Source organism: Hirundo rustica, chromosome Z (assembly GCF_015227805.2).
Source record: "Hirundo rustica isolate bHirRus1 chromosome Z, bHirRus1.pri.v3, whole genome shotgun sequence".
Classification (NCBI taxonomy): Eukaryota; Metazoa; Chordata; class Aves; order Passeriformes; family Hirundinidae; genus Hirundo; species Hirundo rustica.
Genome location: NC_053488.1, coordinates 18,745,900 through 18,759,181, shown reverse-complemented (window position 1 = coordinate 18,759,181; position 13,282 = coordinate 18,745,900). Strand labels below are relative to the sequence as shown.

Here is a 13,282-nt window from a genome sequence, read left to right as displayed (position 1 = left end):
CTTTTCAAAAGGATTAATTGAAGAGTTAGCTAACTTATTTAACTTACAAAATATTAAAATTTAAAGAATTCGCAATTTATAGATTTGACAAGGAAGTAGCAATTAAAATGTACAAAAGCAATAGAACCCAGTTAAGACTCTTGCTTTTCTTCCATTACAGATAGAAGTCTAGCACATGCCTCAGTTTTATGAATCAACTGGCATATCACTGTTATGCACATAGACCTCAGTCCCTTGAAGGAAAAGTTTGGCATAACATGCATGACATTTTTAAATCCTTCCTGCTCCGCTGTAGAAAATTAAGATGTGTGCTGTAGCAGAGTGCCCTACTGCAAGCAAGCCACAAGCTGGGATGGACACTTCTGTGTCTCGTGTCTCTGTAGTTCATCCCTACTTCTGAAGCCATGCAAAGAAAAGCTTTTTGCATCTTTCTATGATCACCTTCTGTCACCAGAAAGTCAGGAACACAGCAAATTTGAAAATGTTGCCAAAGAAAGAAAAATCAAATCCAAGAGAAACTTGACTCTACGTAGGTTAAGAATTATTATGATGCTCTTCCTGATTTTGTGGCAGAAACCAAGGTGGAAGATAGCAGAGAGTGCTGGACTTCTTGATTTTAAAGTAACAGAGAAATGAAAAATACTCAAGGGTAAGCATCCAAGGAAAAAAACTTTTGAATCTAGCACTGAAACCCAAGAATAATTTTGCAGACTATGATATTTTTTTGTTCTCTGCAAGTGCAAAAATATTTCAGAGCAAAAAACAAAAGCTCAGATACCAACATTGTGACATTGTGTCTTGTTCCTGAACATACTTTTCTGGAGGGGTACTGGTTTAGTATTTATCAGCATATCTATTCCAAAGTAAATGAAGCATCCTCTTGCCCTGTGGTAGGTATGCTCAAATTGCCACACTGAACATTACAGCTTGGATCCCTTTGAAGGTCTACAAACTATGGGCTCCAATGGATAGAATCTAAAGCTAATCTAATGACTGGTTTCATATTTATTCTTTGTTCAAATATGCTAATGAGCTCAGTCAAGCCCATTAACTGTTCCCAGAGAAATAACCACATAAGACACGGTTTGCTACTGCTGCTGACAAAGGCCTTCATTTTGATGAGAGTAAAATCAAGTTTGTTACTTCTTATAGCTCATTAGTAATTATGGCTCCTGGCAATTCCTTGAGCTCATTAGTGTTATTGTTTCCAGTAAATTATGGTTGAATAGCTGATTATATTTCAGCAGCATTTCAACAGTAAACAAGTTCATCCCATTTTCTGGAAGTGTTTTTAAGGTTTTTATATATTTCTAGCTCAAAATTCATTCCAAATCACTCAAAACCAGCAGAAGGGGTTCACTCACCATAATCCATACTGTCCTCCCCTCTAGCAGAGGGCTTCCACCTCTGTACCTGGGACAGACCCTGCCCAGCCACTTGCTCCCCTGAGCCTGCCGATCCCAGTCCTGCTGTTGTACACTTGCTTGTCTACTGCTTTACTGCCCATCAGTATTCTTTAACCACAGTCCCTGCAACGCTTATTGCTCAGAGAAAACAAGTTTCTGGTGCTCTGTGAAGCCCTTCTAAGCATTAGTTCAGAAGGCCTGACTCCCAGTGTCTATGTCTTTTCAACCCACCACAGAAATGTCTGAGAGGCAAAAACATAAGTATTTTATTTTGGCACTCTGTATTGCACAATGGTGGCTCACACTCTCTCCAAAGTCACTTCCATAATTGGCCTGTGTCAGGATATTCCTGATATCAAGCCATGAGCTATGCTGGGGTTTAATACCAGAAATGAGGGGCAAAAGCTACAAAGTGGTGGCACAATACTGAGCGCAACACAGGCTTTTGTCACTCCTCTGCAGCCAAAGCTATACGTATTAGGCCTTAGGGGCCAGTCATCAGCATGTTGCTATCAGATTTCCTACAGAAAATACATGGTGAGGCTGAGAGCAGCAAAAGGTGATAAACTCATCCCAGGAGCCAGCAGAACTCACACCTCCCTTCCCACCACTGCTCAAACCCTCTTGCACACTTTACTTTGTCTCTCAACACACTTCTTTCCTCCTGTCTCTCTCTGCCTTAGGCTGGCTTTGCCTCATTCCTTTCCATACACAAGCTGTCTCTGAAGGAAGTGGTGCTAGGCCACACTGGCTGCCACAGGCCTCATGCAATAGACCTGGTAGTTACTTGTGAAACCTGGGCTTGAAAGCTGTTGCTTGCTCACTGAAATATGTTGGGAGTCACACACCACTTTTGTGTTTTCTTCATAATACCCAGAGATTTTTGTGGTGGTGTACCCCACACCATTACTTTCCAGGCTGTAGTATGATCTGATCTTGTTAGGCCTTGTCCTTGAAAACACCACCTTGGCTCAGCTTTTCCCAAGCCTATCAGAAACACTCTCAGCTCCAAGGAACTCCTAACAAGCTTGTTTTTCTCATGACCAGCCTTGGAAAATACTCTTCTGGCCTGAATGGCATAACATTCCTATTCCCACACTTTCAAAGAAAGTGCTGACCCAAAGAGTGGCGAGGATGAAACCATTGCTAGGACCAAAGCCTGCTCTCTTGCAACCCTATAAAAAAAGTCCAGAATGGGGCCCTTTGAGCTCTCCTGGACTGCAGCGGGCCCATGACCAGCAATCTCCTTTTTAGGAGGTGTCCTGGGGTAACTTTATGATGCATGTATCCCCAGTCGTCTGTTCTGTTTGTGTTGGATGTTGTGTTCTGCCCCTTTCATACAGGTTCTGGGAGTGAGGCAGGGAGAAGCAGCGCGCAGTTTGTTTGCAGACACTGCACTTGCTCCCCTGCATCCTCCTCATGGACTGTGCTGTCTGCAGCATGGACAAACAGTGGGACAGAGTTCTCCTTTGCTTTTAGTTAGTTTTAGCTAGCTGAGGCAGAGAAGTTCCCTGGACTGTTTTTTTTTTTTCTTTTTCTTGGGACTGTTTAAATATGCTCTGGACTGAAAACCCAGAAGAGCACCAGGAGTTCACACCTGCAGCCCATGGTCCCCAGGACAGCATTTTCTGGTGCTGGAGGGACTGATAAGAGACTAGGTGAGCTGAGCTACAACCTTCGGCAAGGACTTTCTTAATTTTGCCATCTCTCTTCAGAGCGGCAAGAGGTTTTGTTGTTTCATATTGTTAATTTTTTTGTGCTTGTGAACACTTGGTTAAATAAATATTTTTTTCCACTTTCTCCAAGGAAATCTCTCCCTGAAACTGTTGGGGTAGGGGCCGCTTTAATTTGCTATTCTGGAGGGATCCCGTTTGGAGATTTTCTCCCAAATTTGCCCTAAACCAAAAGAGGGTGACGTCTGCCAGAGCCAGCAAACCCTCAGGCTTGCTATGCCTGGAGGATCACTGAACCACGATATGTCCTGGGCCAATATCCTCACTCCGTGAGGCCCAACCCTTTGCCCACTGGAGATGCAAAAGCATCCAAAGGGAGTATTTCCACGGACTTCTCAGGGAGATTTTTCCACAGCTACCTTATCTTGCACTGACGATGTCTGTGTGCATACCCTTTGTGCATATGCTATGGCAAATCTGGAAGTTAGGTTAAGTATCGGGGGTTAGGTTTAGTTTTGTTTGTTTTTTCTTTCCCTATAGAATTTTTCCTCCCCATAAGTTGCTAAGAGACTAAATACTGATGCTTAAAGGGTACTTGACCCACACAAAAGAAGTGCCAAGGGTGGGGGAAGATCACTTAAGTTTGGGGGAGGGAAAGGCTCAGAGGCTCCAGGAGCTGAGGGTGCCCTTCTGCTCTCGGCATCGGAGAGGACGGTCGGGCGACTGCTGGCTGCATGGAGTCCGCTGTTAACGGAGGGTCCGGTCCTGGGAATTCTATCATCTGCTGGAGTGCCCAGGACCCTGGAGCTCCTTGCCTACCCTGCTGGAGCCGGGCCAGCCCCTGTCCAGCTGTAACGGCTTCTTCAGCACTGCTCACTCTGCCCGCCGGGACACCCCCGCGCTGCTGGGGACAGCCCAATGTTTCCAGCCATCAGCCCCCGAGTTTCCACCGTTTTGGCTTAGTGCTCTCGGGGTCCCAAGAGATCAGACTGCCCGGGGCTTGTGAGACAAAGCCCCTCAGAGTTCTTGGTTCTGTTTATTATTAATGCTGTAGTTGTTGTTTGTTTGCCTTGTTATACTTACTAGTAAAAAACTGTTATTCCTTTCCCCATAGCTCTGACTGAAAAGCCTCTTTAATATTCTAAATTATAATAACTTGGAGGGAAGGGATTGGAATTCCCCATTCCTAGAGAGGCGCCACCTCTCCCTAGCAGATAGCTGTCTTTCAAACCGAGACAGTTAAGTTACAATTATAATTCAGGCTAAATGCTGTTAAGTGATTTCTCTTAGATTGTAAACTTAAGCTATAAATTAAGGTATAAGCTTAAACTTGTAAACTTTCATCCTTGTTTAGACTGTCTTTCAACACACACACACACACACACACACACACACACACGCGCGCGTGCCCCTATGTAGTTTTCAATTAATTTCTGTTTTGATTGCCTAGATTTTGTTTGGTTGTGTTGTTGCTTGCTTTCCCTTGTTGTCCTCAGTTGTCCTTTGTAAGCAGAGTGAATTACCAATGAATTGGTTGTGCTTTGTAATTTAATATTAAATCTGGCTTTTGCTCATACTCTTGTTTGTGATTTTTAGGTGATGTCAAGCACACTCATTCAAGAAAGATTTAAAACCAGCAAAATCTTCCAAAGTAAAAAATGTGATGATTTAGGAGTACAAATGCTTATAGGAGTAGCAGCCTCTGGAGGAAAAGAGGAACAGAGAATACACTAGGAAAATTCCCACCAGCATCTGGCCTTCATGAAGTTTACTTAGAAAAGATGACCTTTCCTAAACTCTGGATTTTTTTTTTTTTTTTTTTTTTTAAAGTGTGGACTATTTAACTGGAAGTGTTCACTTGGATTTCAAAGGCTTAGCAGATTTCCACAGACGTGCCTAGGCATTGCCTCAGTTACAGCACATCTTGCTTTGATGTTGACTGAGCAACTCAACACACACACTTTTAACCAGATGTTTCTATGGGAGGAACCCCAGAGCTTTTCTTGTGTTTGTGCGCAGCCCACGTTCATAAATCACTCCAATACCTGACCTCTGTTCTTAAGCTGAATCTCTCTTTGCAGTCCAGGTCATGCTGCCCGTGAAGGGAAGCAAAATTGTTCTCTCTCAGCTGGGCCCTGACTAACTTCGGCTTTTTGACAAAGCTCTCAAAAAATCCTGAAGGCAACGGCATGTGATGAATCAATGCAGAACAAGATGTGAAAGATAGGATGTTTATGGAGATAAAGGGTAAAGATCTTTATCACAGCATGCAGAGCAGAGATGAGGATGAACAAACACCATAGCACGCTGCAGGTGGAGCTGCAGAGGGAAGGGTAGAGTTAATTGACAAGCCTGGTAATTTTACAGCCAGGCAGATGGTATTTCAGAAGATGTAAAATCCACTGAACACTCAATGCAGTTTCATTAGCAACTGCTAAAAAGTAAACACCAGAATTTATATTGCTCTCTGAGCAAATATACATCAGACAAGAAATAACTGGAAGATAGTACTGAATAAGGACAATTCCCATCAACTGAACTGCACAGATGGTAGATTGGTAGATTTAAGAGTAGTAACTTAACACACTAAGTCGGGAAGAAGCGTGTGGCTGGTTTACTGTCTGGAGAATGATTCACTTCCCTATTCAAATGACCTCTGGGGGGGGGAAAAAAAAAAATACACAGCTCACTCACAGAATCACAGAATAATTTGGGTTGGAAGAAAGTAAAGGTCATCCTCACTGCAACATGAACATGAACATCTTCAGCTAGATCAGGGTGCTCAGAGCCCCCTCCAACCTGATCTTGAAAGTTACAAGCAATGGGACATCCACCTCTCTGGGCTACTTGTGCCAGTGTCTCACCACTCTCATTGTAAAATACTTGTATTTTACTTCAATTCACACTCTTTCAGTTTAAAACTGTTATCCCTATCTCAGCTGTAAACCCTCCTAAAGTATTGAAAGGCTGCAGTGAGATCTCCCTGGAGCCTCCTCCTCTCTAGGCTGAACAAAGTCAACACAGCCTTTCCTCCCAGGGGAGTGCTCCAGCTCCCTGATCATCTTTGTGTCTCTCCTCTGGACTTGCTCCACCAGCTCCATGGCCTTATGCTGGGGACCACAGAGCTGAATGAAGCATTGGCAGGTCTCTCCAGAGCAGAGCAGAAGGGCAGAATCACTTCCCTCAATTTACAGAGACAGCAAAATATTTAAAATAAAATAAAATAAAAATAAGTTAAAAAAAACACAACCAAAAAAACCAACCAAACAAAAAAAACCCACAAAAACAACAACAACAAAAACCCACAACAATTTTCTTTCTTTATTTTATTTTATAGGGAAGAGAAAAGCAATAAATATGCAAGCATATTTATTTAGAAGATGAGATGGAGTCAATTCCTTTGCTGTGCCTGTCTTCTCGCAGCTGCCGTAGATCGGTCTCTTGCCTTTATTCTCACCAGTTGCCAGGAGGAACTAGAAGGAATTATGTCCTAGTATGAGTTCTCACAGAAAAGAGGGAGAGATGTAGGGATCCTACCTTTCGTTCCAGCTTATGCCTCTCATAAACACTCAGTGCCAAGTCAGTCCCAGCTGCACACAGAGTCCTCACAGGTTTCCCCGACAACACCAGATATGAAATATGCTTCTTGATTTCTTTTTTTAATGTGTCTTCAAGAAGATTCAAAATGATAATGAGAACAAGGTTGGACAGTCTTCTAAAGTATGAACACACCTTTAATAAAAGTATAACTTTCACCTGGAAAAAAAAATAGGTCAAGTTTCTCTAAAAGACTATTTTCAAAAACACCTAAGGGAAGTATGAATATCTAAAATACACCAGGGAAAATGTATTGCAGAAATTATTTATTTCATGCCAATTTGAGTATTTGACTATATATATTGTAACACACATTTCAAAAGTATTATCCAGTACAACAGTAATTCAGAGCACTACAGAGAAAAATGTTTAACTCAGTGAATTTCAAAACAAGGTAGTTATGCATACATACTTGTATCATAAGGCAAAAGAAAATAGTCTACCCATAAGCAGCACTCCTACAGCCTATCTTGATACACACTGGAGAATGAAGATCTATTACTAAACCTATACTTACAAATTAATTCCCTTATCTTCCAGATACCTCTACAGAAACACAATGTATTTCTATAGAAAATAATTAATTTCTATGGTGACAGCTAAGATATCACTCTGAAACTACTACTTTACGGGAATATGTCAAATATAGCAACATTATTCTGAGGAAATAATTGAGGCTGCATACGAAAAGACACACGCACACAAAAGCATGCTGAGGACTACATTCCAATGCATTCTAAGAAAAACAAAGAATAAACCTGATTACATTCCAATGCATTCTAAGAAAAACAAAAAATAAACCTGATTAGGCTTACCATATGACCCAGAGGGTACCAAATATAATGCAATAAAATCAACCACAGCAATTAATGTATTTAAAAGGGATCTAGTTCAATGTGCCTTTTTTTTTTTTTTTTCCCCCTAGGAATGCTGAATTTCTTTTAACATAATCAAATGGTGTAGGAGTGTCTCAGCTTCAGATTAGACTACTTAATTAGAGGCACAACTAGTATTAGGTGACTGCCATGAAGCAGTACATACTCCTGCAGAGCCCATTAGAGAAAAGGAATGTAAAAGTTTCAGAAAGTTCACAAGATTCACAACTAAGCTGCTCTGAAAAATGTAACTATTTCAAAGAAAAATTAAAAAGCTAGGACACAATATATCCCCTTAGTAGTGCTATCGTTAATAATTAAGATGCACCTATTTGTCTGTAATGAACCCGTCAGTTTTCTTTAAGAAGCCTCATAAAAAGTTTTCCTTCATAAAGTGATCTCTATTTGTATTATGAATGCCCCTCTGATTTCAAGTAATTAATGTATTAATGAAAACCAAAAAAAATGTAGTATTTTTCACATAATATTTACAGTATTCCAAGACAAATTTAATACAAATTACCATAATTATAGAAAATCATAGTAATAATTTTTAATACTTCCTATGTAAAAATCATTGTTCACGTTATATTTTAAAATAGCATGAATAAATATTGAAAAGACAGCAGCCTTCCACCATTCCTATTAATACTGTTAATGACTACTTTACAAGTGCTTGATTGCAAAATAAAGGCAGATCATATACCATGATTTTTCCAGTAGTGCCATTTATAGAAGTATAAAGTTTGGGTTTTTTCTTAACATGTTACTATAGTTAAATAGGAACCTATGTCTTTGTTTGCCCAAAGCATCGCTATGAGCACAGATTAGAAGTTACATATATTTTACCTTCCCTCATAAAAACACTTCCTCACTTCATGGCTGAGAGATGTAACCATCTGGCTGACCAGGGGACTAATTTCTCAATATACATATCAAAATATTTATTAAGAAAAAGAGAACTACAAATCCTGTAGGAGCAATAAGTTTGACTACAGCTTCTAGCTATCCATATTTTTAAGAATTCCAACACTGATTAGGTACTGTTTTCACACTGCTTTTTGAAGTTCACATTGTGACTTGCACACATACTTGTCACTCATTTAAATCTTTGACAGGAAGACCTTCAAAGGTTTGTACTTAATTTGGGCGGGATTTTTGGTGTTTTGGGTGGTTTTTTTGGTGTTTGCTGATATAGAGAAAACCACAGAAATTATGATGAAATGTATACATTAACTGCTCAGTAATTCAGGAAGTGAAATAATAAAGAAATATATAATTGACATTCTTTAGCAGCAAATAAATATAACTCTATATACACACTGACGGAAAAATATGTTAACACTCAGTTCCCAAAAGCACAGTTTGCAAGAGAATTGTATGTAAAATGGCCTACTCAGAAGCATCAGAAGTGATGCAAGGACATTGTTAGTCTACAGTAAAGTCACTGCTTAAACATATCAAAGCTAGTCTTTAACTTCATTTAGCTATAGTGCTACTGGGACTGGAGCTGTAGCAGGAAAGAAAGCACAAGAGTTGCCACAATCTGGCTGAGAAGCACCATGGAATCCCAGAACGGTTTGGGTTGGAAGGGATCTGTAAAGGTCACCTACTCCAACTCTCCTGCAATCAGCCAGTACATCTTCAACTAGATCTGGGTGCTCAGAGCCCTGTCCAGCCTCGACTTGAATGTTTCCAGGGATGGGGCATCCACGGCTCTCTGGAGTAGGTTAAATCCTTAGGGCCATAGCTCCCAGCCAAGTTCTGCATTATTTGTACCAAAAGTAACCATACTTTTTTGAAACTAGCTCAAGTGAACAGCAAATATTGCTCTTTTATACTTATACACCATATTTCTTTATTGAAAAGTATTCCAGATTCAGTCATATGAACCCATAATGAGTTTTCAAAACATACTTTAAATTAATTAACCAATAAATTGCATGTAATTAGAGCCTGGATAGCTCCTGGTCAGCAATGCACACTACAGATGAGACCTGACTTCACTTATCAACTCCTTGTTTAACTGAACAGCATCCAGGGAGGATGTGACACCAGACATTGCCAAGCACAATACTGAGAACTCTTTAGAGCTTTTCAGAGCTCAAAATGCAGCCATTGGTTCTCCCTTACTCCACTGCAACATCAAAAATGTCAATGGATTCCCACTTTAACGAGCTCAGAATGTCTATGTTACAAACTGAAATCCCACTGCAACTAATTTATAGAGTCAACTCTTCAAATTTCTGTATTCCAATGAAATCTGCACCAGGGACTAGTTACCTGTCATATTTAAAATACTGACCACATTTCCCCTGAAAATACTGTTTGCAGCCATTTCACTGAGAGTGGAAAAAACAGGCCCCAAGAAGGCTCAATCCCTGTGAACTGTCTGTTCACCAGGGACTAGGTAAGGTTATGTCACAGATTTTCAGAAAAAGACACTCCTAATATCTTTTCTACAGGCCCTGAATTAGATCCTTTGCAGTGATATCTCAAGAGTTAAATAAAGAGTTTGAATTTTATTTCTACCAAAGATTTTTATAAATAAACTGCAGAACAATTAAATGAGATACAAATTTAAAAAACAGAAATATAGAGTCTAAGAACATTCATGTGGATGGGTGCCCAAGAACATATACAATGCATTTCATATAAGGATGAATTCAGGATAGAACTATTCAGTAGTTCAAAAATAAATTAAATTAGGTGGTACCATAGAATTGCTAAAGAAATATCTGAATAAAGGGAGACTCATCTTCTCAACTTCCAGTCCCTGATAAGATTTCAGCCTAAGATTTGGAGCCAGCTTTTAGAAACACAAAATACTCAAACTAAAAAGTGGCCTCATATGAATGATCTGGAAATTGCATGAGCTTGAATGCCTGTGGGCATGGCAGACATTCACTGTATTCACCTAAGAACAAAACTGACAATTATTGTATGTCGCCAATTTATTAATACAATTACTTCTATACAAATAAAGATTTTTTTCTCCTTCATAGTAACAATTCAGTGTTTCAAAACAGGCAGATCAATGTATTACAAACACCACTGCTGTTAAAACGTGTATACTAAAATCACACGAGGTAGAGTTAGATCCCCATAAACAATTACTTGAGAAAGCACAGACTATTTTTAAAAATTAGCAGAATATATCATTCATGAAAACTTATTTTTCAGAATAACTCATTCCTAGCTGCTTTAAGGGATGTGTTTTTTAAGCATGATAAAGAATGTATGATATAAACATGTTCTTTCAGTTTTCAACGTAACTTTGCAATAAGCACCTAAGAAAGCTCCCAAGTGGTAAAGACTTCAGACAAACTGGAAAAAAGCAACATTTTAAATTATTCAAATTACCAAAGTTATAATGAATTTGACCACATCTTTTACCTAATGATTACATTTGAAAATTCATTCAACTATCTACAGTTTAAAAATATGCCTAGAATAATGAAATTAATAATGAAGCCTTTTTACACTGTTAATAATTGGCATTTTTGAATGGCAAAGTATTATTCTTTTTGCAACAACTGACTGCAAAATGCAGGCACCTTAAAAACTGATAATGCAACCAGGGTATTCAGGATATAAAAAGTGTTTGCTATTACCTAGTCATGCTATGTATTCCCTTCTTTCAAAGAAACACTCTGCAGTTTGAAGCCGTGCCTGAGGTGCGTGCAAATTATCATGTTTCAGTATGCAACTCTATTTTCATAGCATGTTTCTTTTACAATTACAAAAACACTAGTGTGCCAAGATTTTGAATCATTACATCTGTAAAGATCTTAAGCAGACACTGTATCTTCAATAATGTATTCCTGCTATTGCACATACGCTCATATGACAGTGATACTCAGGTCCATATTCAATTTCAACTATTTACACATGCTAAAATCGTTTATCTGCATATAATGTTGGAAAAGAAAAAAATACAGCCTTTCTTGACCAACACATATCGCTCCAAAATTTATGCCAAGAATATTTCATGGAATTGTAGAGTACGAGGATGGAAGGAACCTCAAGGATTATCTGTTGACAGCAAGCTGTGTGTTGCAGTCAATACTGGAGGAAAGGGAAGCCGTGCAGGACAGGCTTGAAAGGTGGGTCTGTTCAAAGCAAGGGCAAAGTTTTACACCTGGGTCACTGCAATCCCAGGCACAGCTTACAGGTTGGGCAGAGAACAAACTGAGCAGCCCTACCCAGAAGGACTTGGGCGTGCTGCTGGGTGAGAGGCCGGACATGCCCCAGCCATGGCACTCACAGCCCAGAGAGCAAAATGTGTCCTCTGCCCCTCTGCTCTGCTGAGACCCACCTGGAGCACTGCATCCAGCACAGGAGGGACAGGGATCTGTTAGAATGAGTCCAGAGGAGGCTACCAGGTTGGTGAGAGGACTGGAGCACCTCCCTCAATGAAAGACAGGCTGAGAAAGTTGGGGCTGTTCAGCCTGGTAAAGAGAAGGTTTTATGGAGACCTCATAGAAACCCTCCAGTGCCTGAAGGTACCTACCAGGAAGCTGGAGAGGGACTCTCCATCAGGAAGTGTAGTGATAGGACAAGAGGAAATTGGTGAAAATTGAAAGAGGATAGATTTAGATTAGATATCTTAAGAAATTATTCCCTGCATGGGTGGTGAGGCACCGGCACAGGCTGCCACAAAACTTGTGGATGCCCCAACCCAGGGAATGTTCAAGGCCAGGCTGGATGGAGGGCTGAGCAACCAACCTGGACTAGGTGTCCTGCCCATGGCAGAGGGACATGAGATGAGATGATCTTTAAGGTTTCTTGCAACCCAAACTGCTCTGCGACTATGATTTTACAGTCCAACCTTTCTCAGCAAAAGCATAGTGTAGACAAGATGACCAAGCACCTTGTCCAGCAAAATTTTAGAACTGTTCAATGTTGGGGACATCTACTTCTCTGCAGACATTACTCCAATGGCTGATTGTTCTAATTGCACAAAAATTTCCAATTGTGTCCGACTGGAATCTCACTAGGAGTAACTTGTGCCTATGACATCTTGTCTTTTCCATGTGACTCCTTATAAAAAAGCAAGTCATAGTCTCTTTTGTAGCCCTCTAAATACTGGAACTTGTATTTTACGATTTTTATGAAGAAAGTCTGCCATTCAGGCTTTCTTCTTATATGGCGTCTGATTCAAATACCACTGAAGGCAGATTTTGGACTGGGCATAAAGTCCAAATAGAAAAATGATAAAAAGTATTTATTTTAGTAATTGATATAACTGCACTTTGGATGCATCAATATGCTCTCTGGTTAAAACTCACTGGTTGAAATACAGAATAAAAAATTCCAAGAATCTCTTCCACAAACTTAGACTGCTGCAGTTCAACTTGAGCCCTAGGTATATTTACAAGTTTACCATCTATTAACTTTAAATAGTTTTCTCCTTTTGGTCATGACACAAAAGCCCACACTGATGCACAACAGTATCTACAATAGCAGAAGCATATTCCCGTCACAAGTGGTGAAGTTATACACGTGCATTTCCAAAAGAGTTGTTCCTTCATGTTTGGTTTTTTTTTTTTTTTAATGAGTCTTTGATGGGTTCAGTGTTTCACAAATACAGAATTTTCCAAGCAATGAGTAGGAGCTAGATTTCCACTGAATTTTCTTTAGCTTTGATGAGCTTAGACATCATCAAATATTTTGCTTCGAGACATTGACAAGTATCTTCCACCAGGCTGGTACCTGCAGAATCAATTTT

The 13,282-nt window shown here is 39.8% G+C and overlaps 1 protein-coding gene across 2 annotated transcripts in view; it reads right to left on the bottom strand.

Moving 5' to 3' along the window:
* Positions 1-10,490: 10,490 nt before the first annotated feature.
* The window catches only part of LMBRD2 (LMBR1 domain containing 2), a 29,595-nt gene continuing 26,803 nt past the window's right edge, over positions 10,491-13,282 (bottom strand). For both annotated transcript variants that reach the window (XM_040089720.2, XM_040089722.2), the window contains exon 18: positions 10,491-13,266. In XM_040089720.2, the coding sequence (XP_039945654.1) occupies positions 13,206-13,266 (61 nt within the window). In that variant the 3' untranslated portion in view covers positions 10,491-13,205. The remainder of the gene's footprint in view (positions 13,267-13,282) is intronic.